The 26,599-nt window shown below is 39.7% G+C and overlaps 1 protein-coding gene across 12 annotated transcripts in view; it reads left to right on the top strand.

Moving 5' to 3' along the window:
- The window catches only part of Mllt10 (MLLT10 histone lysine methyltransferase DOT1L cofactor), a 145,511-nt gene that overhangs the window by 97,178 nt on the left and 21,734 nt on the right, over positions 1-26,599 (top strand). For 10 of the 12 annotated variants that reach the window (XM_038334605.1, XM_038334604.1, XM_038334602.1 and 7 more), the window contains 2 exons: positions 13-45; positions 22,093-22,271. In XM_038334605.1, the coding sequence (XP_038190533.1) occupies positions 13-45; positions 22,093-22,271 (212 nt within the window). The remainder of the gene's footprint in view (positions 1-12; positions 46-22,092; positions 22,272-26,599) is intronic. The other 2 variants (XM_038334607.1, XM_038334606.1) reach the window with 1 other exon arrangement.

Below are 26,599 nucleotides of genomic sequence, written 5' to 3'. Positions count from 1 at the left end.
CTTACTTAAAAGCTTTCTCAGAGTTGCTGAATGCAATACACAATGGTAAGTTTTGTTAGAATCTTCTCTGGAAGTTCATTTATCACAAAAGTTGTCTTTTGTCAAGAAGCCCAATTGAAAGTTAGGGCAGTCTGATGAGTAGATCAGGTCTAGTGTTCCGGTGAGCTTGTTAATTGTTTGGTAAAAACATGGTAGAAGGAGGGATAGATAGGTTAGTTAATTTCTTCAGTCTGGCTTTTATTGTCTCTTCTAAGTTTCTGAAAGTTTTCTGTTTGCAAATAGTCTGTTTCTGTGATCTTTCTTACTAATGCATTTATAATTAGTATATACAAGAGGAATTTTTTGCTTTTAACTTCAATGTGGAATGTGATTTTTTTTTAGATCTTTAATTTTAATACTCATATTTCATGTAATAAGTGGAAGATAGTATTTTAAATTGTGGACTATTTTCACAATGGGATTGCATCTTCTGCTGCTTTGAATTCTAAGTCAGCATATAAGGCAAATTCTGTCACTTCTCACTTTAACAATGTAATTATAGTGATGGTCATTATTGCAGAATGTCTGAGGATTTCTTCAGTTTCCCCAAGAACTTTCTGTAATCCTTTTGTATTCAAAAAATTTTAAATTGCGAGCACGCGTCTGTGTGTGTGTATTCTGAAGAATCCATTTTCTTCTTGTGCTACAAGTTCCCTGGATTGAATCAAGTTGTTAGGTTTGGTGGTGAGTGTTTTTACCTGCTACGTCATCTTGCTGGCCCTGAAAATTTCTCTAATATCATGTCATCTTTATTGATGTTCTTTTCAGTTATTAATTGAGCTCATTTACTTGAGACTACGATTTCAAGCAATTCTAGTACATTTTCTTTAACTTGGAATTTGTTCATGTAACAGATTGGCATTATGTAAAGGTTATGATGTCATATGTTTACAGAACACAGTAAACAAGAGACCAGTGGCATAATGAACAGGTATAAGTGAGCCTCATTGCTTTGAGGGTATAGGTGGTCGATGTGGAAACTCAGAAGTGTTGCTTATTAACAAAAGTGTTTATTTACAGGGTTTGTGCAGTGCTGGGGATTGAGTCAGAGCCTTGTGCTTGTAGAGGAGAAGTGTTCTGCCATGGAATTGTATTCGCTCTTAGTTTAACTTTGACTTTCCTACTAAGCTGTACATGTGCTGATGTAGGGAATGAACAACTGTTGACAATAGAAATAGTAATGATAGGAAACAGGATGGAAAGCTTTTCTTGAGAATAAGTTCAACGTTTAAACACTTGACAGGTTTTTGGGGTATGCGTGGGAGTATAAAAGCTGAAGAGTCTTAGCAGTTTTTTCAGTTTGCACAGTTGTATTTATACATGTTCATTACTTGCTGGAATATTAAAAATTTAAGCCCAGCTATACTTCACAAAGCAGACATCACAGGGAGTAATTTTGATGAGCTATCACAAAGACCTTTGGTTCCACTGTGCACTGAGGAAACACTGGGGTGAATTGAGTTGATGGGGAAACTTCTTTTGTTTCTCAGCAGGTAAATAAATGTCATCAGGTTATTATAAATGTGAACTCTCTTTAAAATTTGGGGTTTTAGTAGTTTGAGGTTTGAGAAAATTCTTTGCTTGTGTTTCCTTCACCCTGCATTACAAAGAAAAGAAGTGAATGGCCCTGTTTTGGGGGGGTTATAAAGGCAAATGAAGACTTGATTTCCTATAAATGATATTTTGTCTGATGATTTTTCTTTTTTTCCAAATACAGATTTTTTTTTTCTCTCTTAAAAATGTTCTTTATAGTTTTTTTTTTTTAAGTGCCTATCAATGGAGTGACTTGAAGTTTTGGTTTTTGTGTATTAAGTACTTGGCATATAACTATTCATAGTATTTTTATATCTTTTCATTTGAATCAGGATAGCACTAAACATATTATGCTTTCTACACAACCCCTGTCTGTCTGTCTGTCTGTCTGTCTGTCTGTCTATGAATGAGCAGGGTCTCATGTAGTCTATGTAGCTAAGAATGATCTTGATACTATAATCCTGCTTCTACCTTCCAAATGCTGGAATTATAGTTATGGGGCTGTTTATCTTGTTTCTGTTTCATTATCCCTAATGTTATTTCCTTCTTTATGTGTCCTTTTTGGAGGTTGGTATTTCGAGACAGAATTTTTCTGTGTAACAGCCCTAGCTGTCCTGGAACTCAATTTATAGACCAGGCTGGAAACAAACAAACAACAACAACAAAAAAAAAAATAAATAAAAAAAGAAAGAAAAAACCAGGCTGGCCTTACTCAGAGATCTGCCTGCTTCTTCCTCCCGAGTGCTGGGATTAAAGGTGTGTACTACCACTGCCTGGCTGCTTTCTTCTTTATGATGCCTTCTGCATATGTCTTATTGTGTAAGGTGTAGTAAATCAAAAATTTTTAGCTCACAGTTTTCTAGATAGGTAGGGAGTGAACATGGGTGTTCTGATTTACTGTAGCACGAATATTAAAAACCCAGAATCAGATATTGGGGTTCAGTCAGAAAAGCAAATCATCCAAGCCACTAGAGACGTCTTACCTCTACAAAAGCTGGCTGGCTGACCACAAACTGAGCCACCCGAGCCTCTCTCCCCTCCCATTTTATATTCCCTCTTGTGCTGGTATTAAAGGTGTAACTCCCTAGTATTGGGATTAAAGGTGAGAGCCACGACCACCTGGATTTGTTTCTACATTAATCTTGTGTAGCCCAGAATGGCTACACCTCTGCCTCTGTCTCCCAAATGCTGGGATTAAAAGTGTGTGCCACCACTGTCTGACCTCTAATGGCTTAGCTTTCTTCTTCTGATAGTCAGGCAAGCTTAATTATTAAAGCATAAATAAAAAAAATCACTATAATTTAGAGAATGGAATCGGCACCTAAACTCCTTTAGTTTTCACATGGACAACATATCTTCGGTACAAGAATCTGTGGAATAAAGAACCGTCTTCCTCAAGACTCTTAGCTCTCCTTCCTCCATTTGATAAATACACATTAAGTTCTTTCCATGTAGAAGATTATTGTTAGTTGTGTTGGGAGAGTGCATAGTATAAATGGATCCTGCCTTCAGGGAATACACTCTAAACAAGAGGTAAATATGTTTATTAATAACATTTTCAAGAAATATAGTTAAAATTTTATGATTTGCAATTCAGAAGAGTTTTAATGGAAAATGACCTTTGAAGGAAAAACATGTACTGAGAATGTAGCATTGGACCTGTTTGCTTGAGAGTGTATAGGGGTCAGCTATCTGGTCTAGGCATCAGGGCCAAATCAACACAAGTAGTCTGTCCCACCAATTTCCTGTTGGCTCTGATAAAAACCCCATAACCAAAAGCAGCTTAGGGGAAGGAAATGCTTATTTCAGCTTAGGAGAACTTAGTCACATGACTATCATCCAGGAAAGTCAGAGTTGGCACTCAGGACTGGAATTTTGAGGCAAGAACTAATGCAGAGACCATGAAGAAGCACTGCTTACTGGCTTGCTCAGCCTACTTTTTATAGTACCTAGGACAATCAGTCCAGGGATACCACCACCTGCAGTGAGCTGGACCTTTCCACATTAGTTGTCAAGGCTTGCCCAGAGGCCAGTCGGGTAGGAACATTTTCTCAGTTGAAGTTTTCTCCGCCCAGATGACTCTAGTTTTATTCAAGTTGACAAGCTAGCCAGCACACAGTCTGTGCAAGGTGACAGTAATAGCTGATACTTGATTCAGAACATAAATAAAATAATAACCTTAGCTTTTAGGTCAGTAAGACCAAAGTAGTTGGTGTTTTGAGTTGGGAAAACATATAGTACACCTATTATCTAGGGAGGTACATTGGATGATTGCATTTAAAACTTGAAAAAGTTAGTACTGAGACTGACACCAAATAGAACTTTGTTATAATATTATGGGGACCCAAAGAGGAATGTGATAGTCAGCATACTCCTCCACCCTCCTGTTGAAGACCAGACCCAGGGTAGGATCATGAGGGTTAGAATTATTAAGCCAAAGGAGCAGAGATTAAGAGAAATAAGAGACAGAACACCATCAGGAGGGAAATTCAGTGAATATTGAACCCTGAATCCTTCCTCATCTACTTTCCACATGCTTATATACTTCACTCCTAAAGGGAAGGGGGAGGCAACAGACTGCATTAACATGATATAAGTAAGTAGATTTGAATTCTCCAACCTTTTGTTCAGGTGGAGCGGTCTTCCTCTATATCCAGAATACTAATTAACCACACCCTAGGTTAGAAACTCTTGTTTGTAGACATACCTCTTGTTAATAACTTTAGAAGAGCAAAAATAAGCTTACACTCCACCCCCGAAAAGAAAGAGAGAAACTGGTTTTTAGTGAGTTAAGTAGCAGTGTCTAGGAGATGGAAAGATTAAGTTACCAGTGTTTAGCCCATACAAAACAGTAACACTTGGGCACAAAAGAATTATAGTTAGTTCATATAAGAGAACTCTTGGTTGTAATTGAAAAGTGCTGGTAGAGAGGACAAAGACATTGGATTAATTTTTATTTTACTTGCTTTGGACTTGTTTGTCTTTGTTTTTAAAGAGAAGAATTACCTGTTTCCCAGGCTGATCTTGGATTCCTAGGCTCTAGTTAATCCTACCTTATGCTCACGAGTGCTGGGACTACAGTTTTATGCCCTACTGTGGTCTTTGGTGTCTAGTTCGTGTTAACAGTGGTGACATCTTAGTACTGAAAGGGAAAACTTGTAGAGAAAAGAAGGATAAAGGTTTAAGACAGACTGTTTGATGAGAAGAGAGGCAAGTAGAGATAATAGAGCTGAAAACGATGAGCATTCAGTACAACATGACAGCTTAGCTTTCAGATTATCTGGAACTCAGTCTAAACTTGAACTCACTGAGATCCACCTGCCTCGCCCAAGTGGTGAGATTAAAGGTGTGCACCAGCACTTCCTGGCCCTCTTTAGTTTTTCTATAAATTTTTAAAATAATGAATTTTATTGTGAAATTTTCATGCATCCTTAAATCAATACAAAGTAAAGACAAAAATAGGGGCCAAGTCATAGGGAGTGGGAGTAACCATAGTGACCCAAGTGGGGTCTCAGCACTGGGCTGAGGAGAGTAAGGGCATGCCCAGGTGCTCTTGCTGCTCCTGCCTAGTTCTCCTGCCCTGCCCTGCTTTTGTCTTCTTCCTCTCTCTGCTTTCATGTCATGTGTGTTCTCTTATCTTCTCTTGTCCTCTTCTCTAGTTTTCATTATTTTTCATGTTCATGTATTTGTGCCTATTGTGTGCCCACCCGTATAAGGAGGTTAGAGGACAGCTTGCAGTGGGAATGGATTCCTCCTGCTTCATAGATTCGTGGGATTGAATTTAGGTTGTCATCATAGCAAGCAACCACCTTAACCTAAAGAAAACATTCGTGGCCTTGCCTACAGTTTCAGAGGGTGAGTCCATGACCATCATGGCGGGGAGCAGGCAGTAGGTAGGCAGGCATGGTATTGGAGCAGTAGCTAAGAGCTTATATCCTGAAACAAAACCAGAAAGCAGAGAGAAGTGAGGGGAAGGAGAAAAGGGGGGACATGACCAGAAACACAGAGACAGAGGGATGGAGGTTGCTAGCTAGGTAGTTGATTAGGAATGATGTGAGCTTTTAAAACATCAAAGTCTAACTCCAGTGACACACCTCCTCCAAGGCTATACCTCCTAATCCTATCCAAATGGTTCCACCAGCTGGGGGAACATGTATTAATACATAGGAGCTTATGGGGGTCAGTCTTGTTCAAACCACCATAGCTATCTTGCTAGCAAGGGGCCTCTAGTTTTTAAAAAAATCTGTATCATCTTTGACTAATGAATGCTTAAATTAGTAGAAATCTTAAGAATCGATCTCTCTCCCCCAGAGAAGCTTGTTCTTTCCACAGACTTGTTTATTACCTTCAGTCAAGTTCAGAATAGCTGCCCTTCTTTAAGTGTCCCTCAGGTAGTGCTTTGCCAGTGAAGCCAGAGCAATAAATTAGAGTATGTGGGACTCTTTTCTTACCCAGCTGACGTGTGGTAGACACTAGCACTCCTTTGCTCTTGGATTCTTGCCTGCAGTACTTTTGTTTTATAGTAAGGAGTTCTTGGCACTCTTACATTGTCCAGTTTGGGGCTCCACACCTAAATCAATTATGAGATTATTTCTTCTAATTATTTTTTGTGCTTTATTAAATCCTCATAAACTTTTCTTTCTAAAACTTACTATTTTTCAAGATCTATCTTATACTTGTGTATTTGTGTTCATTCAAACCCTTATATTTCTCCCACAGATTATTATAATACTTGTTTCATTAATATATCTAGAATTGATCATGTGGTCAGATTTGAGTCAGTACCTCACATGGTGGTAGAGAAGAATGAATGCCTTTAATCACCTGATAAAGCGTAACTATAATGAATGCCAAGTGTTGTCTTATTTTTCCTTAAGGGTAAACAAAGTTAATATTGAAACATGCTTGCTTAGCTAGTTCCATATCAGACAGGTAGGTCATGTTGGAAGAGTATCCTATTCACAGTATTCTTTTTCTCTTTGTGTAATTTATTTCTTTGCATACTATCAGATTAATGTCTAGTTTTGTATTTGTGGAATCTGTACCCTGATTACTTTGACTAAACCTGAAGTTAGAGATAGTGTCGTCTGGCAGGTTGTTTTTGTATAGATGGCTCAGTTACCCCAGTATAGAGAATCAGTTCTGCTTTGCTTCCTGGATGAGAGCATCCACACCTTTCTTCAGTCTTGAGTATTATCTTTCAATTATATTCTAATATTGCTGCTTAAAAATTTACGTTTTATGGATTTTTAAAAATATTTTAGTTAGGCTCATATTTTTCATGTTTACTTTTATTTTAAATATGCAATATGCCCCCGCCCCCTTTGGTTGACTCTCTTTAGCTTTGTATGATGGATTGTTTCACCGGAGGTTGAGTAAAGAATTTCAGTGAGCATGTGTTTTCAATTTTTTTCTTGTGTAGCCCAGGCTGGCCTTGAACTCGTGATCCTCCTGCCTCTGCATCCTTCAGCAAATCCTACCGGCATGCACCACCACAACTGGCATTTTTCAATTTTTGACATTCTTTGTAGTGTCTTTTAAAATGGACCTTGTTTGACTTTCTTTTATTAAATTTGTAGTTTTTTTCCCATATGTAAAAGTATCTTAAAGTTTCTAAACAGTCTCAAACTTAGAGGAAGCATTAAGAGAGCTTTAGTTTTATAAAGCACTTGAGAAGAAATTGAAGGCATGGTACTCTATCTGCCCTGAATGTGCGTTCCTACAAAAAGGGCAGGAAGTTAGTACTGCTGTTGTTATCATCCAGTCTTTCTTTTGCCTGTCTCAGTAATTTTGAAGAACACAGGTATATTAGTCAGGGTTCTCTAGATAAACGGAACTGATAGGAATATTATATACAACCGGGGTTTACTAGTGTGCTTTACAAGTTATGGTCTGACTATGCCGGTGATGACTATATCCCAATGGAATATGGATATCTGAGGATCCAGTAATTGTTGAATTCACGAGTCTGGTTTTCTCTGTTGTTCTTCAGTGTATACCAGAATCCTAGAGAAGTGGGCTCTAATATCAGTGAAGAATGGGCTTGCCCATGAGAGTGAGCAGAAGCTGGCAGAGAGCAAGTGCTTCTTCCTACTTTCTTCCTCCTTTACATGGGCTGTCATCAGAGATTATGGCACAGATTTAAAGTGGATCTTCCCACCTAAAAAGATCTAGATTTAGGGTGGGTCTTCCCATCTCAAATGGCTTAATTAAGAACAAATCTCTCTCGGCTAGAGAGATGACTCACTGGTTAAAAACACTGGTTGTTCTTCCAGAGATCCTGAGTTCAAGTCCCAGCAACCGCATTGTGGCTCACAACCATCTATAATGAGATCTGGTGCCCTCTTCTGGCCTGCAGGAATACATGCAGTCAGAATACTGCATACATATTAAGTAAATCTTTAAAAAATACTGTTTTTAGACTCATATACTAGTATCCTTTGAAATGACCTGGTGCGAGTCAGAAGGAAACACGGAACTCACAACAAAACCGCTTAGGTGTTTATTAGGGGGGGGGGGCGTGTACAGGCCTGGGGAAGTCAGTGTGCAGAGAGGGGGGGTGGAGAGGGAGATGTTGTATTCAGATTTTTAAAGCTGTCCAGGGGATTGGTTGTGTTCCCATCCCAATCACTTGGATCTTAGTTAATTCCAGATGTAGTCAAGTTGACAACCAAGAATAATCATCAGAATGGGCTCCTTACTTTAGGGCTCTCCCCTACCATTGTTAGATTCAAGTTTTCTTTTTGAGAAATACAGTAGAAACAATCTTTTCATTGTGTAGTATAAAATCAGCTTTTTTACTAATGTAAAGTGTTTTTTTTCCTTTATGATGAGTAATTTGTAGAATTAAGATATGAGATGATGTGAAAGCCATTTATTATTCTTTCAGTTTCTGATGTTATTCATGTTCCTTAAATTGTTGGGTTTTGCTGTGAGTCATTCTATAGATTTTCTGTGTTACCTTTAACCTCATTCCGTATCCCTGTAATTTGAATGCTTGTTCTCTTTCCTGAGCCCCTCCCTCCCTCCCACATGTGTCCATCTTTCCATCTCCTGCTTCTTTTATGGTACTGCAGTTATCATCCATTATTGTTGCCCTTACAGATTAGTACACAATTAACAGCTTAAAGGACAAACATTTATTAGCTTTTCTTTCTTTTCTTTTCCTCTGCTTTATTCGTATGAAAGAAATTTGAGTTCAAGTAACTGGTTTTTTGTTTTGTTTTTGTTTTCTGTTTAGACTTGACATGACTGATGTTAGGGTGGTGTTCACTAGTTTATCAGGGGACTCTAGAGAGAGCCACATCCAGGCTCCTCCTAGTTCCTTCCTGCAGTCTTAGCACTGAAGTTCACCTAGAGCTCCAGCCATGGCAGACAGGCTTTTCTGTGTTTTAGAGCCAGGGTCTTTACAGGGATAAAGCTATAAAATTCTAATCTTATAAGGCATACAAGTTAACCTCATTCACTTTATAGAGTCAACTACCTATCAAAATTAAGCATAAAACAACTAGAAACAAACATTTGTCTAGTCTAGATATACCTAACAGATAATGATCCTCAAACACTTCAGAGACCTGAGAAAAGGTAAATTGAATTCTCAGACCTTCTCTAACTTTCCTTTCTGAAGAATATCTGTTAATTGTTGTCGTGGTGAAACACCATTGTATCTAGGGTTAAGGTATCCCCTCAGAAGGGATTTTTGCACGTCTTTGTCAGTTCAGACCCCAAACCTGTTTGACAGTAAGGCTTTTCTTTAGAGCAGACTTGTTATCACCTCTCTACAAATTATGAAACAAATTATGAAAGGATTCTCTCTCCACTGTAACAAGCTTTCTTGCCACCAGCCCTGAAATAATGACACAGATACTTAAAATTTTGAAAGCTTGGCCCTTAGTTTAAGCTTGTCCCCAACTAGCTCTTATAACTCAACTTGTCTCTGTCGATCTATGTTCTGCTTCTACCTTTCCTCAGTACTTCATGTCTGACTTGCTCCAAGGCTGCTGGCAAAATCTCCACTCCTAGATTCGAGTTTTCTCTCTTTTTCAGGAAGTCCCACTTATTCTCTCTTGCCTAGCTGTAGGCCATTTAACTCTTTATTAAAAGGCAGAGACACATCTTTACAGTGTACAAAAAGATTATCCCACAATATCCCACCCCCCAGATAGGGTTTCTTTCTTTGTTTTTGTTGCCTTGGCTGTCCTAGAACTTGCTCTGTAGACCAGGTAGGCCTTGAAGTCAGAGATCCACCTCCCTGTGTCTCTCAAGTACTGGGTTAAAAGGGTATGCACCACCACGCCTGGCTAAGGCAGGATTTTTGTGTGGTGATCCTTGATTTTGAGGGGTGATCTCCCTTTCACTGATAGTGTGTCCCTTTGCAAGCCTAAGCCACATGAACAGTATCATCCTTTTCAACCTCCTGTTCTTTAGAGGCTCAAGGTCTTGCCTTTTTCTTGTTGGCTTCAAAACCAAAGCTTATGAGTTACTAGTACAGGATGAGTCTTCTAGGGTAGAGAGCAGGCTTTATGTTTTTTCTTGTTTTGTTTGATTTTCGAGACAGGGTTTCTCTGTGTAGCTTTGGAGCCTCTCCTGGAACTTGCTCAGAAGAGCAGGCAGGCCTTAAACTCAGACATCTAACTGCCTCTGCCTCCTGAGTGCTGGGATTAAAGGCGTGTGCCACCACCGCCTAGCTCATTTTTAGGTAACTTTAACTAGGAGGGTTTATTAGTTATCTACTTTACCTTATTTCTAGAAACAGAAATTCTTCCAATGATATCCTGGCTTCTGCAGCTGCCATCTCACTTAGGATAACTTTCATGTTGTCAAGTCAGTGAATGTTATTTTATTTAGCAAGTTTGTTTTTGGTAAAGAATTATTGTTGGAAGCAGTTTATTTCTGTTTTTTATTCTTTGACATTCAGCTTGCTATAACTTGGCTGCACTCTTGACTTCTTGTGGCTTTTCTTTGTCCTAGTTCAATGCTTAAATTCAATGAACCTCTGTTTTCCCCTATTACTCCCACTGAATAAAATATTACTTAATGATCTAATTCTACTTTTTAATTCTACTTTTAGGTCTTTGTCCACACAGTAGCCATAGTGATTTTCTTTTGTATACGTTTAAACATTGTTTCATCAAACCACTCATGGTATGGTATGTATGTGTATTATATGTACACATATATGTGTATGTGTGTATGCACGCAAATATCTCCAGTATCATCCATTGGGGTGAAATTGAGGCGTTTCTCCCTAGTTCCATCTCCTAGTTCCAGCTTCTTGTTTGAATATTCATTATAACAAACCAGCTGGTTTTTCTTTTCTTTTTCTTTCCCTTCCCCTTTCTTTCTTCCCTTTTTTTTTCTTTCTCTCTTCCTTCCCTCCTTTTTCTCTTTCTTTCTTTCTTTCTTTCTTTCTTTCTTTCTTTCTTTCTTTCTTTTTTTTTTTTTTTTTTTTTTTTTTGGTTTTTCGAGACAGGGTTTCTCTGCAGCTTTTTTAGAGCCTGGCCTGGAACTAGCTCTTGTAGACCAGGCTGGCCTCGAACTCACAGAGATCCGCCTGCCTCTGCCTCCCGAGTGCTGGGATTAAAGGCGTGCGCCACCACCGCCCGGCTCTTTCTTTCTTTCTTTCTTTCTTTCTCTCCCTCTTTCTCTCTCTCCCCCCCTCTCTCCCCCTCCCTCCCCTCCCTCCCTCCCTCCCTCCCTCCCTCCCTCTCCCCTTGACTTTTGGAGACAGGGTTTTTCTGTAGCTTTGGAGCCTGTCCTGGAACTCACTCTGTAGACCAGGCTGGCCTTGAACTCACAGAGATCCTCCTGCCTCTGCCTCCTGAGTGCTGGGATTAAAGGTGTGTGCCACCACCACCTGGCTCCAAACCAGCTAAATTTTGTGTGAAATTGTAAAGCTTACACGGCCATATTCTCTTAGCCACATTTTCTCTAGTTTAAGTTTCTTGCTATGAAAATATTTGAAAGATAATTTCAAAAATAATCTTCGGAGTATGTCCTACCATTACTGTATCCCACCCTGGGTAAGAATTGTCCCTCTATTAAAACCATGCTATATATGTTATGTCAGTGTGGTAGCTGTGTGTACGCAGAAGTTTCTGTCCTGTAAGCCGTTCCCAAGTAGCCACACATAGACTTAATTATAAATGCTCGGCCGATAGGTCAGTCTTGTTACTAGGTAACTCTTACATTTTCAGTGAACCCATATTTTTATCGACTTTTTCCAGTATATCATATCCGTCCATTTTTCTTTTCTCTGTCTGCTCACCCTCAGACTCTGCCCTCTTCCCAGCGTTCTTTGTTTGGCTCTACCTCAACCTTGTCCTGCCCAGCTATTGACCAAGCTGCTTCTTCATTAAACCTGGCAGAGTGACACATATTCAAATAGCGTAAAGGAATATTCCACACACAGCTTGATTATTACAGTATTGTGAGGTTTGTTCATAACTCTAATTTCACTAAACACCACAGTTGAAGAATAATGGTGTACAGGAGGCACCCAAGGCATGAAACATGGGAAGTCATACTAAATCCAGGACTGTTTGTCAACACTGCAGGCACATAGCTTAAGGGGCTTGGTACTGTCCATAACTTCAGATTTCTACCAGAGATGTAGATTAGGGGACTTGGGAAAGGACATTGAATATACTAAGTCTATAAAGGACTAAGAATTCTGCATTCACCCAGCAGGGGATATAGAAAGAGAAGCCTCTCAGGGGCATCGTAGCCAGCCAGTCTAGACAAAAGGATGAGCTTAAACAATGGAGGAAGTTGACCTCTGGCTTCCACATGCACATACACAGTGTAGTGAGCACACACCTCCACATGTATACACTTTCCAAAATCTCATACATGTGCATCTCATACATATAGGCTGGTATGTAGAACAAAATTGAACTGTATGTAGTAAAATATGTGAAAGTATGCCAAAATACCAGTGTTTATGGGTGATTTTCCCCCCACCCTTTCAATATATTTCACATTCTTATAACCAATCTTTTAAACAGTGTTAACAAAAGAAGCAAAGCTGAGAATCATACACAGGGCCTTCTACATGTTTGCAAATACTCCCACTAAACTATATTGCCAGCCAGAATAAATCTTCATGTTAAAATGGAGTGTCAGGAAACTCAGGAAAATAAGCTCTAACTGTCCTGCACAGTGGGCAGCATATTCTATAATCTAGAAGGGAGCAAACAACTTAGAAGTAGTGCTTTTCTTTTGTGCTTAATAGTTTTGTTTTGTTTTGCTTACTATCTTAGGATTTTTATTGCTATGATAAAAACACCATACCAAAATGCAGTTTGGAGAAGAAAGGGTTTATTTCAGCTTATAGTTCACCACTACAGTATACCACTGAAGGATGTTAGGGCAGGAGCGTAGAGACAGTAACTGATACAGAGACCATGGGAGTTCTTTATGGCTTGCTCAGTCTGCTGTCTCACACAGCACCAGGGAGACCAGCCCAAGGTGGTACTGCCTGTAGTAAGCTGGCCCCACTACATCAGTCATCAATCAAGGAAATGTGCCCCAGGCTTTTCCATAGGCCAGTCTTGTGGAGGTATTTTCTCACTTGAGGTTTTCTTCCTAAATGACTCTAGCCTGTGACAAGTTGACAATCTCTAGCTTCTCCACAGCATTTGATAGAACTAATACCCTTCATCATACTCTTTTTGTTGCTTTTGGTGGCACCCATCATTCTTTTCTTTTTTCTTTTGTTGGGGGGGGGGGGCGTGATTTCGAGACAGGGTTTCTCTGTGTAACAGCCCTAACTGCCCTGCTCTGTAGGTGAGGCTGGCCTGGAATCCACAGAGATCCACTTGCCTCTGCCTCCCAAGTTCAGGGAATTAAAAGCATGCCCTACCACCATGCAGCAGTGCATCATGATTTTCATAGCTTTATAGTTTTTTTTTGTTGTTGTTGTTTTTGGTTTTTCAAGACTTTTCTCTGTAGCTTTGGAGCCTGTCCTGGAACTAGCTCTTGTAGACCAGGCAGGCCTCGAACTCAAAGAGATCCGCCTGCCTCTGCCTCCTAAGTGCTGGGATTAAAGGCCTGCACCACCACCGGCTGGCTTGGTGTTAGTTTTTTTTATGATTTATTTTTTCACAAGTTGTCCTTGAACTAATCAGTGATCCTCAAGGCTGGCTATTTTACTTTGTCTTTGACTGACTGAGATGGAGTTACACTCTCACCCAGACTGGCCTTAAACTCATGAGCTCAAGGGGTCCTTCCTGTGACTGCAACTATTTTGTCAATAAGGTCAACTTTTGTTTTGTTTTGTTGTTTTCCTGAAATGGGTTTCTCTGCAACCCTCATTGTCCTGCTACTATCTCTCCAGACCAGGCTGGCCTTGAACTCAGAGATTTGCTGGTTTTTGCCTCCCTGGTGCTGGGACTAAAGGTACGCACCATCACACAGCAGCACAAGGCCAACTTTTAACAAAATGTTGCTTTGTTGTGTACCAGTTTTCACCTCTGAACAAACGGCACTTTGAATTTTAATCAAAAGTGAGAATTCTATGACTTACTCATTTTTCTCTGCTGTAGGTAGCAAATGTAATTAATACAGCATCAACTTTAGAGGAGTCTGACCTGTAGGTATGCTTCAGATCCACCCCTTCCATATTATCCCAGAGAAGCATAAGTTTTCATCTAATTTCTTGAACTGTCTCCTGAAACACTCAGTCTCCTTGCTACATAGGGGTCAGGGGATTATTGTTTTAAAGAACATGTTGTTATGTGAATGGGGTTAGGGCTAGGGGTTAGGCATCTGCCCATGGATAATATAGCACATTTGAAGTCTCTCTGTTTACGTCTCCTGTGAGTACTTCTCTTTCCTTTCTGTCTGGGTAGCACTGGTCAAACTTTTTAGATCTTGGCTTACAGTATTATATTTCTTCAGATCTTATGGATTCCTGATTTTTTTATTCTTTGTTGTTTGAGACAGTGTAAATGTTTCTGAATTTCTGATCATCCTGTCTCTAGTAGCAGAGTCCTAAGATTAGAAGCATGTGCCACCTGGTTGTATGCAGTACTGGGAATACACAGGGCTATGTGTATCTAAGCAAGCACTTTCAACTGACTTACATCTTAGCCCTCTAATTATTTTGCTCATATTTTCGTTGTCCATCCTAGTTTATGTTGGAATGCATTTTCATATGTTTTTGTAAGCTTGTCTTTGTAGTTGAACTGTATGTTCCTAGTAAACAGTTTTACCTTGTTTTTAGTTTTACTTTTGCTCCAAACTCCTTGTCTCTTTCTTAGTAGTTACTTAGTACTTGTTTGTCAACTGGATGAAGGAACAGCAGCCTGGATGGGTAGGTAAAAGAATGTGAATCAATATGTCATTGCCATCCACTGTATCTTTCTGTATTATCATTTCTGTTCTCTGTCCTGAACTTCAGAGTGTTTACCTAGAGCTTGTGTGTTGTAGGACTTAGTTCCATTGAACTCAAATGAATGTCATATTGATTTGGATTAAAAACTGTAAAACTTGTAAAAAATGGAAATAGAATGGAGTTAAATAGAAAATGGTGGTCGTGGTAGGGCTAGAGGATGGCTTTGTAGTGAGGAGCACTTGCTGCTCTTGCAGATGATTGATTATATGTGTATGGGCATTTTTCTTGCATGCATGTATGCTTACTACATAGATATCTGCTCCTGCAGAAGTTAGAAGAGGGCACCAGATTATCTGGAACTGGAGTTTTGGAGGGTTCTGCGCCACTATGTGGTTGCTATGAGTTGAATCCAGGTCCTCTGCAAGTAGTCTTAAGTTCTGAGCCATCTCTGTAGGTCCTAATTTCAAAATTATTATTATTAAAGAAAATAGATACAGAAAATGTTCATGCCAGGGTGGTAAGTGAAATCAGAGATCTTCTTGAACTTCGGTGTCATGAAAGGAACATTTTGATTCGCAGTATTTTATAACAAAAACCTAAGTGCCATAAACAGCCTCGAAGCAGGATTAGTGGATTGCAGCCAGACTGGATAAATTATATAAGTAAGTTAAGTACATATTAATGCCATATCAAAACAGTTGAAGACCCTTGTTCACCACAGTTTTGCTTTTCAATATTATATTTTGTGATTATTACGGCATATGCTGATAGTCATTTTGGCTTTTTTAGTATTGATGGGGCTTTAAGTGTGTGAGAAAATTATACTACTTAGAAATTTTAAATTAGAATTTAAAATACTAAAATGGCTGTAGCTACCATTTATTGAAACTTATGGAGTAGAAATTGCTAAGGCCTTCAAATTAAGATGCTATCCTTTTTTGGGGGTGGAGGGTAGATACTGATACAGTTGACCCAGGATACTTGTGTAATCCTGATTATAATCACATAGCTGGCAACATCAGAACTCAATTTTATCTCATCTAGAAGTTTGTACTTATGAAAAGAAATTGCACCATTTTGGTTTCAGCATGCTATCTCTAACTTTTGTTCTTAGTTTTAGAAGTTGGATATTCAGCGTATGGCACGCTTTTCTCCTTCAGAACTTGTAGGCGGTTAGGAGTGCTGTGACTGTTGCTGACGTGTGTGCTAGACCTAAGTGGGGTGTGGTGGAAGGGACTGTCTCAAACAAAAAAAGCAGGGGGAGCAGTCTAGAAAATATCCAGTATGCTGGGTGGTGGTAGTGCATGCTTTAATCCCAGCACTCAGGAGACAGAGGTAGGTGTATTTTTGTAAGTTCGAGGCCAGCTTGGTCTACAGAGCGAGTTCCAGGATAGCCAGGGATATACATACAGAGAAACCCTGCCCCCCCCCCCCAAAAAAAAACAACAAAGAAAGAAAAGAAAAGAAAAGAAAAATACCCAATAACGACTTCTGTCCTCCATACATCTATCTGCAAAGCACAAACACTCAAAATCAAATAGGCATACCACAAGGTCTAGGTAGTCAGCATTTTAATATACCTTGAAGAAAATAGTCAAGCATTTCATGAACTTAGATTTCTGCATGCTCGTACTTTCTTTTCCTCTCATCTCCAGCCTTCCTCCATTATTGGATGCATAATTTCACTCTGCAGTTCAGACTGGCCTTGAATTTAATCCCTCTGTCTGCTTCCTGAGTGAGGGGTTATAGACATTTACCACCATGCCCACCTCGACTAGATTACAAATGCTTACTGTAAGAATATTAAGACAAAAGTTCTTTTTGTTCTTTCATACGTTTTGTTACAGAAAGCTAATAAATAAACTATTGGAATAATCTTCATTCAGAAGTCCCTTTTTGGGCTGGATCAAAGTCTCTACAGTTAAGAGCATTTACTGTTCTTGCAGAGGACCCCGGTTTGGCTCCTAGCACTCACACGGCAGCTTAAAACCACATGTAACTCAGGTTCCAGAGAATCTGGCACCATCTTTAGTTAAAGATTTACTTATTTATTATGTATAGTGTTCTGTCTGTATGTGTACCTGCAGGCCAGAAGAGGGCACTAGTTCTCATTACAGATGGTTATGAGCCACCATGTGGGTGCTGGGAATTGAACTCAGGACCTCTGGAAGAGCAGCCAGTGCTCTTAACTGCAGTTTTTATTTGTTTGTTTGAGACAGGGTTTCTCTGTGTAACTGCCTTGACTGCCCTGGAACTCACTCTGTAAACCAGGCTGGCCTCGAGCTCACAGAGATCCGCCTGCCTCTGCCTCCCGAGCGCTGGGATTAAAGGCGTGCGCCACCACCGCCCGGCCACCCAGCCTTTTTTTAAAAAAATTTTTTTCCCTTTATGTTTTGGCTCCCAGCTCCCAAATAAATAAATCATGTGGAGTTTTATTCTTATGAATGCCCAACCTTAGCTTGGCTTATTCCTAGCCAGCTTTTCTTTACTTAAATTATCCCATCTATCTTGTGCCTCTGGGCTTTTTTCCCTTCCTCTATTTCTGTATACCTTTCTTTACTTCTTCCTCCATTGATTGCTATGTAACTGGGTTGCTGGGCCCTGATGTCCTCTTCCTCCTCCTCTCTTTGATCTTTTCTTCCCAGATTTCTCCTATCTATTCTCTCTGCCCACTGGCTCTACCTTTCTCCTGCCTTGCCTTTGGCCTGTCAGTCCGTTATTAGACCAATCAGGTGTTTTAGGCAGGCAAAGTAACACAGCTCCACAGAGTTAAACAAATGCAGCATAAAAGAACACAACACATCTTTGCATCATAAAAGCAAATGTATCACAGCATTAACAAATGTAGCACATCTTAAAATAATATTCTACAACACTTAACTGCTAAGCCATCTCTCCAGTCCCAGAAGTGCTATTTTCTGTCCAGCATGACCAAACTCCTCCTTTCCCTCCAGAGTTTGTAAGGGCCTTCTGCCTCCGCCTCCCGAGTGCTGGGATCAAAGGACATGCCCCACCACCAGCTGACTTAGATTATTTGTTTCTAAATAGGACCTAAAAATTCAGTTTTCTTAATGAAATTTGTGTTCTTCTAAATAAATATTTACTACTTAGAACTTTGAGCCATAACACAGAGCAACAGAAAGTTTAAGACCAGAAGATGACATGCTATCACTGTGCTATGGCCTCAAGATCTGTCTTCATGCTGGTTTTTACAAATGTACTTTACGGGGTTGGTTTGTGTGCATGCACGAGTACGTGCATGTGTGTACATGAGCACGTGCATATTAACAGCACAGATGTGGAGTCAGTTTTCTCATTCTACTTTTATGGGTTTTGGAGATTTAAATCAAGTTAGGCTTGCATAACAGGCACTTGGCTTTTCTGCCAACGCAGGGCTGGGCTGGCCCTGGGGCTTCATGCTCATCCTTTTATGTTCTAGATTATGCAAGTATTTTATGACCACAGAATTCTCCAAGACTATGATAATCCCCTGATACTTTGATTTGTATTAGGAAATCGATTTTATTAATCTTGATTTTGCTATCTACTAGATCATCAAACATTTTTTGCTTTATTTCCATTTCTCATCTCACACACATATACTTTTAAGTCTAAATTCCCCATAAGAAGAAACATGCAGTATTTGAGTCTTGCTAGTTTCTTTTAACATTATGATAACCAGTTATATCAATTTTTCTACATTCTTAATTTCGCCTTTTTTATGGCTATATAAAATTCCATTGTGTTGACAGGCAATGGTGGCACACAGCTTTAATCCCAGCACTCAGGAGTTCAAGGAAGGTGGTGAATTCAAGGACAACCAGGGCTAGCTATGCAGAGAAAGCCTGCCTCGAACCGCCCCCCCATTCCATTGTGTACATGTACCACATTTTCCCTATCCGTTCATTTGTTGATGAATATCTAGTGTTATTCTTTTTCTTATCTTTTGTGAATAGAGTAGCAATGAGCATGATTGATCAAGTATCTCTATGGTAAGCCGACTTAGAATCCTTTAGGTGTAATGTATCCCAAAGTGATATATCTCCGGTGGTAGAGCTGGATCATGTGATACTTCTGTTAGGTTTTGAGAAGTCTCCATGGTGATTTCCATGAAGACTACACAAGTTTACCTTCCCATCAGCAATGAGTAAGGTCCCTCTTTCCCCACATCCTTGCCAGAAATTGTTAGTGTTCTTAATGATAGCCATTCTGACTGGGACAAGAAGTCACTTTCTTTAAATTTATGTTTGCTTCTATGCTAAGCCTCGAAATTTTAGATGCCACCACTGTTAGTTGCACATAGAAACCAAGTACTGTTTGCCTTTGCTCTTCTGGCTCTTCTGGCTCTTTGCCCCACTTACTAGTGCCTAGGAATGATCGTGGACATGCTCATTTATTCTTTTCAGGGCTACTTAGTCACCAGGCCCCATGCTCTTTGCCTTTATAATGTCTCTGTTGCCTTCATTGAGGCCTTGTTTTTGTATATCAGTAGCATTGTAGCATCTGTTCACAGGTTTTTTTAGCCTGCTGCCAGTGATCCCCGGACTAAGTTCTCACTGTGTCTAAGCTTGACCATTTAACTTTTATTGCTGTTCATCTGGTCACTGATTTCTTATTCACATGTTCATTGCTGTCTGGCACATGTTTCTTTCATACAAGCGTTCTCTGCTGTGTACTGCTTTTAGAAACCAGCTCTAGAAACCATGTTCATTCCAGGGAGTAAGATTTAGTTTTCACTGTCACCGAGGACTAGGTTAGATGCCCTCTGTGTGCACTTGCTTCACCCCCACCCCAAGACAGTCTAGCAGTGTTCATCAGAGTTTTTCTGATTGTTATAATTCTCTTTTCTGCCAAGCTTCTTGAAGGCAGAAACCATGTATCTTGAATAATTTTACCTAAGGCTTAGATTAATATCTGGGAAAACAGTGAGTTGTCAGGCAGAATGAATAAAACATTTTTTATAGAAACTGTTGAGGCAAACATTATATAAGGACCTAAATTTTAATGTGTCCTGATTCTTCTGTTTTCTTTGTTTAAAGAAGGTTATAGATGTTTCTATAAGCATAAATTGATACTTGGGTTTTTTAGAGTCACATAAACCCCATTGATGAGTGATATAATTTACTAATTATTATTGCCTTCTAGCACTCTAGTTTTTGAAGGGATGAGGGAGGAGAGCGTGTGCCTACGTGTGAGATTCGTATATGTGTACATACATTCACAGGCCAAAAACTGATAGTATCTCCCTCCATCACAAACCTGAATTTTTTGCTCAGCAATCTCACTAGACTGGCTGACCCTCCTGTCTCTACCTCACGGAATCCGGGTGCCTGGCTTGTTTTTCAGTTATTCTGGTCATTAAGCTCAGGACTTTTTTAACCGAGTTATCTCAGCCTGCTTAATTCCTTCCTTCCTGCTTTTCTTCTATTTAAATGCCAGTGTTCTTGATTTGTCCTTCTCTTCCTCTTTTCTTTCCATCCATTTCCCCCTTTCTTCCTCTCAGGTTTGTAATTGGTTTCTCAGCTTTTAGTCTCCTTGATGCTCTGGACCATCCAGGAGATTGTCACATGCATTGGAAGATGTTAGTAGCATCCTTGGTCTCTCAGTGTGTACCAGTAGCATTTCCAAGTTTTGAAAAAATGGGACATTGACAAAAATGTCTCCTGGAATTAGTCAAGTGTTTCTGTGGGCAGTCATTCCTGGTTGAAGATTAGCTTCTATTTCTCTGCATTCCCCTGGCCTCCTGGTGTGTGTGTGTGTGTGTGGGGGGGGTGTTGTTGCTTCCCCATGTGTGCAGGTGGGTTCACCTGTATCCATAGAGGATGGAGGAGGACATTAGGTGTGTTCCTGCTTCATTATTCTCAGCCTTATTCCCTTGAGAGAGGGTCTGTCACTGAGCCTAGATCTTGCTGCTGTTGTCAGGCTGTTCTCATTGCCAGTGAGCCCTACAGAGTTACATGTTCTCATGCCCCACCCCCACACACACCCATTGAACCTTTCCCCAGTGTAAACGGAGGCAGATGATGGGACAGTTTGTCCTCAGTAACTGTTATTTTCTGCTGAGATTTTCTTTTCTTATGCTTCTCCTCCTCCTCCCGTTCTTTTTTTCTTTTTTCTTTTTTGGTTTTTTGAGACAGGGTTTCTCTGTGTAACAGTCCTGGCTGTCCTGGAACTCGCTTTGTAGACCAGGCTACTCTTAAACTCAGAGATCAACCTGCCTCTGCCTCCTGAGTGCTGGGATTAAAGGTGTGCGCCACCACCCCTGTTTCTCTTCTTAGCTCTTCTAGAATGAATAAAATCTACTTCCTATTTCCTTCTTCCTTTGCTTTACCCAATGGAATAATGAAAAAAGTGTTTTCTTCAAGTATGCTGTCATTTTCTTGTCCCCAAAAGGTAGCTACTACCTCATCTTCCATCTCAGGGTGTTTTAATTCTTCCTCTTATGTTGGCCTCATTCACTTTTAGTGTGGCCACTCAGAAACTTTTGTCTGCTCGATTCCTGGCTATTCTAGATGCCACCTCTGGTCTCACAACTGGGATGCACGAAGGACACTAGCATTTTTAATATTGAAATCAAATCCAATACTATTGTACTTTATTTTATTTTATTTTATTTTATTTTTTGTTTTTCGAGACAGGGTTTCTCTGCAGCTTTTTTAGATCCTGGCCTGGAACTAGCTCTTGTAGACCAGGCTGGCCTCGAACTCACAGAGATCCGCCTGCCTCTGCCTCCCGAGTGCTGGGATTAAAGGCGTGCGCCACCACCGCCCGGCTTGTACTTTATTTTGTACCTTGTAGCCTTCCTAGAACAAACTCTGTCCATTTCGTAGCTCGTCAGTTACGATCTCTAGGGTTCTACGCACTTTGAATGGCTTACCAAGTGGTTTTAAAAAACAGAGCTCTCAGCTGCTTCCTTCTGTTTGGAAACCTTTTCTTGCTCTTAGAAATGCCTACAATGCTTAACTTTTGGTTGTTTGTTTAATTAACAAAAATACTTGCTAACTTAAAAGTGATTTAGATTCTTTTAGACAAATATTTTGTGAAAATATTTTTTTTTAGTGTTAGCTTATTTTAGTAGTTAAACACTAATTAAATTTATTTAGAGGAGGAATCTGAGAAATCTTGTCTGACCAATTTGACTGCTAAATTATAAGATAATTTAAATAAACTTTCTTTGGTTGCAGGTATTTATAACAGCAATGATGTAGCTGTATCCTTTCCAAACGTGGTGTCTGGCTCGGGATCTAGTACTCCTGTCTCTAGCTCTCACATACCTCAGCAGTCATCTGGGCATTTGCAACAGGTGGGAGCCCTCTCCCCCTCAGCTGCGCCATCTGTAACCCCTGCAGCCACTACAACTCAGGTATGTCATAGTTCAGAGCCAGCCTTATTAGTAAGCATTGTGACTGTCTCCAACAAAAATCAGAAAATGTAGAAAAATGTATGAGTCAATTTGGCGTTTTTGTGGGCTTTTTGCTGCTCCCCCTCTTTTAAAAAAAAAAAGAACATTTAAAATTGCAAAAATAGTATTTGAAATCTTGTGTATAAATTATTTTAATTAACCTAGGAGATAATATTGAAGAGTAAATGACTCCAGGCTGAAGAGATGGCTCACTGGTTAAGAGTGTGTGCTGTTTTGAAAGAAAGCAGAGTTCAATTTCCAGCACCTGGTGTAACTGCAACTCAGGGATCTAATTCCTCTAACTCCTGGTACCTACACTTGTGTGGATTTCCACCCACATACACATGATTTAAAACAAAATAAACCTTTCAAAATCCCCAAATATAAATTGACCCACCCAATACATTACTTAAACGAATAAATAAATAAAAATGAAGGAGCGCTTCATAGACTGCAAGGTTCTCCTTTGTCTCTCCTTCCTTTCACACTCACATCTGCAGCCTACTCTGTAGAGTTAAGATTCTTTTGATCTTTAAGTCCTCTTCCTTTCCCCTTTCCTTTCCCTTCCCTTCCATTCCCTCCCCTTCCCTCCCCTCCCCTCCCCCTCCCCCCTCCCCCTCCCCTCCCCCCTCCCCTCCACTTTCCTCCCCTCCCCCTCCCCCCTCCCCCTCCCCTCCCCCCTCCCCTCCACTTCCCTCCCCTCTCCTTCCCCTCCCGTTCCCCTCCCCTCCCCTTCCCTCCCCTCCCCTTTCCTCCTCTCCTTTCCTCTTTCTTTCCCTCCCCTCTCATTCCTTCCTGCCTGCACCCCCCCCCCCCTTTCCTTTTTTCGAGATCGGGTTTGTCTGTGTGTAGCCCTGCTATCCTGGAACTCACTCTGTACACCAGGCTGGCTCAGAACAGAGATCCGCCTGCCTTTCACTCTGAGTGCTGGGATTAAAGGCATGTGTCACTGCCTGTCCCCAGCCCTCAATTTTCAGTATATATATATATATTATTTTAAGGTATGGTCTCAACTAAGTTGCCCAGATTGGCTTTAAACTCATTCTTTGGACTAAATAGGCCTTAAACTGGTGGTCTTCTTGCTTTAGAGTGCTGAGTAACTGATACTGGTCCACTAAGTCTGGCAATAGGAATGTTACGAAAAATAAACCATAGAAAAGAGAAACTGTAGTCTTGTATCTTATTAATAAGAAAAATAATTAGATGTTTTGAAAAGCCATTTAAACCGTTACTTCTAAAGGTAATAGTTGAGAGTCCTAAACTATGTATATTTTAATTATTTGTGTTTGATACATGTGGACACAAACCAGTGTGCATGTTTAGGTCTGAGACAGCTTGTGGTGTTGGTGTTCTCCTTCTTTACAGCTGACTCTGGAGAGCAAACCTAGGTAGTTAGGCTTGTATCACAGGAAGGAAGGTGCCCTTACCCTCTGAGCCATCTTGTCTATGCTTGTCCTGCCTGTCCCCACTATTTTGAGGACATCCCTGTCCTCAAACTGAGTCTTTTGTGTCTGCAGAGTTTCAAGGCTTTATAGCTTTGTGCCACCACACCCAGCTTAATTCTGTAATCATCTTATTTCCCTTTTTTCGAAACTCTAGTAACAGATTTTTTAACATTCAAGAAAAGTTGCTATAGTGTAATTTCTGAAGCACTAGTTTGTCTAGGTGGCGTTTAATTGCTGTGTGGAGAAAGCCTTTGCCTAGCCTGTGTGAGGCCGTAGGTTTGATTCTCTACACAAGCTTTAAAAAAAAAAAAAAGAAAAGAAAATACAAATTTGAGCTTTTATATATATGCACAATTTCTATTATGGGACTTTAAAATATGCATTTCTTTGGTGTTTTCTGGACATCCGTTTTTTAAAAATTTATATTTATTTTTGGTTTTTTTAAGGTAGGGTTTTTCTGTGTTCCTCCCGCTATCCTAGAACTCACTCTATAGAGCAGGCTGGCCCTAAACTCACAGAGATTCACCTGCCTCATCCTCCTAAGTGCTGAGATTAAAGGTGTGTGCCACCACTGCCTGGCCATATGCTGTATTATTAGAGTACAACATTGTATTATTGTCATGTGTATTTTTATGAATGGTGTTGTGCAGTCATCATTTTAATTAAGCCAAATAATAGACTGAACAAAGGGTATGATTATCTGTGCCGTCTTTGAACATGAAAATGCACTATTTGGTGAATAAGGATAGCTTGATTACTTTAGAAAGGTTTTCTTTAGCTTTTCTTTGTTGTTGTTTTTGTTTTTCTTTTTGTTTTTCGAGACAGGGTTTCTCTGTAGTTTCTAGAGCCTGTCCTGGAACTAGCTCTTGTAGACCAGGCTGGCCTCGAACTTCAGAGATCCGCCTGCCTCTGCCTCCCGAGTGCTGGGATTAAAGGTGTGTGCCACCACTGCCCGGCCTTTCTTTAGCTTATTTCTCTGGAAAAGTAAGGGATGGAAATAACAGGACTTAGGGAGGGTGAAAGTACAACTGAAAGAATGGCTCTAATAAATGTTTTATCTCTTTTAATTAAATGTAACTAGGTGCTGTTTGATAGCTCTTTACCCTTGAACCAAGTCTCACTTGAATATTTTCAGTTTGCATTTTCTTTTCTGTCTTTATAGAAGTCTGTTTTAATTATTCTGGTTAATTCCAGGCTGAATTTAGTAAAATATCATTTCTTCTCATTCGTTAAGTCTTGGGGCTGGCATTAGGGAGAGGTACTTGGGGGTAAGTGGTCTGGAAGTGAAGGGAAACAGTTTTACTTGCCATGTGATTTGAGTGAAGAGCAAAAAAGCCATTGGACTTACAGCCTTTACGCTGTCTCCTTCTGTGGTCCCATAAGATGGGTCTCTCATGTGTGATAGATAGATAGATAGATAGATAGATAGATAGATAGATAGATAGATAGATAGATAGATAGATATCGATATAGATCCAGTTATATTCACATGCTGCATGCTGAGCCAGCTGCATGTGTGTTTCTGTCTAGCAGTAAATGCATTCTGCCTTGAAGCTGAATCATATTTAGTGTGGCTTATCTGGTGCTGCTGTAGCAACCATCAGTCTCCAGCAGCTGAGGCACATTGACCACTCAGTTAAACTGAGTGCAGATCTACTTCAGTTTAGCTGCTTGAGGCAATAAAAATGGTGCCCAGTGTGAAAATGTAAAATGTTTTAGCAGTCTATAAGGGGAAAGAAACAAAAATTAGAGAACTTTTAAAATTATTCATTGACTCCCTTCCTCTCTGCCCATGGCAACGTTCATTTCAGTTTAACCGTTCCATAAATCTTAGTTGGCTTTTAAACATAGTTACTTACATCTTAGCATTTTAACTATATACAGTGTAAAACAAAGCATTGTTAAAAGATGGGTAGTGAACATTATCAGTACTTAAAATGTGATCCTAGATGTCTTGTCACCATTAAGAACTGTGCAAGAACATTAAGAACATAGCATGTGCAGAGCCAGGGTTCATGCAGCACCTCCAAAAAGAAAGCGAAATAAAGCACACAACACATGCAGACACTTGAACAGGCAGATATTCTAAAATGTGTGTAGAGAATAGAAATGTAAATTTTGGCTAAACCCTTTACTACATAATTTAATAAAGTCAGAGTTTTTGGGGCCTGGATTGAAACTAGAAGTTCAGGAGTCATTCTTTCTGGCCCTCCGTGTAAGTAATATCAACAGACCTTTCATGCGATTTATTTATTTATTTATTTATTTATTTAGCTTTAGAAATTGTCACTCAGGGAAGTAAGTCAAGAAGATAAAAATCAGGACAAGCTGATAGAAATTAAAGAGTAAGAATAGATTTGGGGTTTTAATCGGAAAAGAATACTTGTAAAATTATGTGGAGAAAAGAAAAATATAAAAAACCTGCTTTATAAGTTAATTTTATATTAAATATTCTTAAGTGATATATTTTAGCTTACTTGATATGCTGTACTTGTTTTTTAGAGTAACTTTTCCTTTACACATAGTTGGTATAAAAGCTCAGTAAAAAGTAGACTGTCTAGAATATATCAGTAGTCGTAACTGTAGATCCTTACCATTATTGGAAGGCAAAATGTTTCGTTAGTAATGTATTCTTTCTAATTGGATCATCAGTAAGGGTTTAAATCATTTTATGAGTACCTCTGACTTTTCATGTTGCTTTTCATATTCCACTCTTTTCTCCCTAAAAGATAAGTGATAACATTGATTAGATATTAACCACTTAAGCAATCTATTTAGAATTGGTTCTCCTGTCCCATCGAGAGTTCAGTAATGGTTTAACTGCACTTTAATCCCTCCTCCTAC

Source organism: Arvicola amphibius, chromosome 6 (assembly GCF_903992535.2).
Source record: "Arvicola amphibius chromosome 6, mArvAmp1.2, whole genome shotgun sequence".
NCBI lineage: Eukaryota > Metazoa > Chordata > Mammalia > Rodentia > Cricetidae > Arvicola > Arvicola amphibius.
This window is presented reverse-complemented; position numbering and strand designations above follow the sequence as displayed.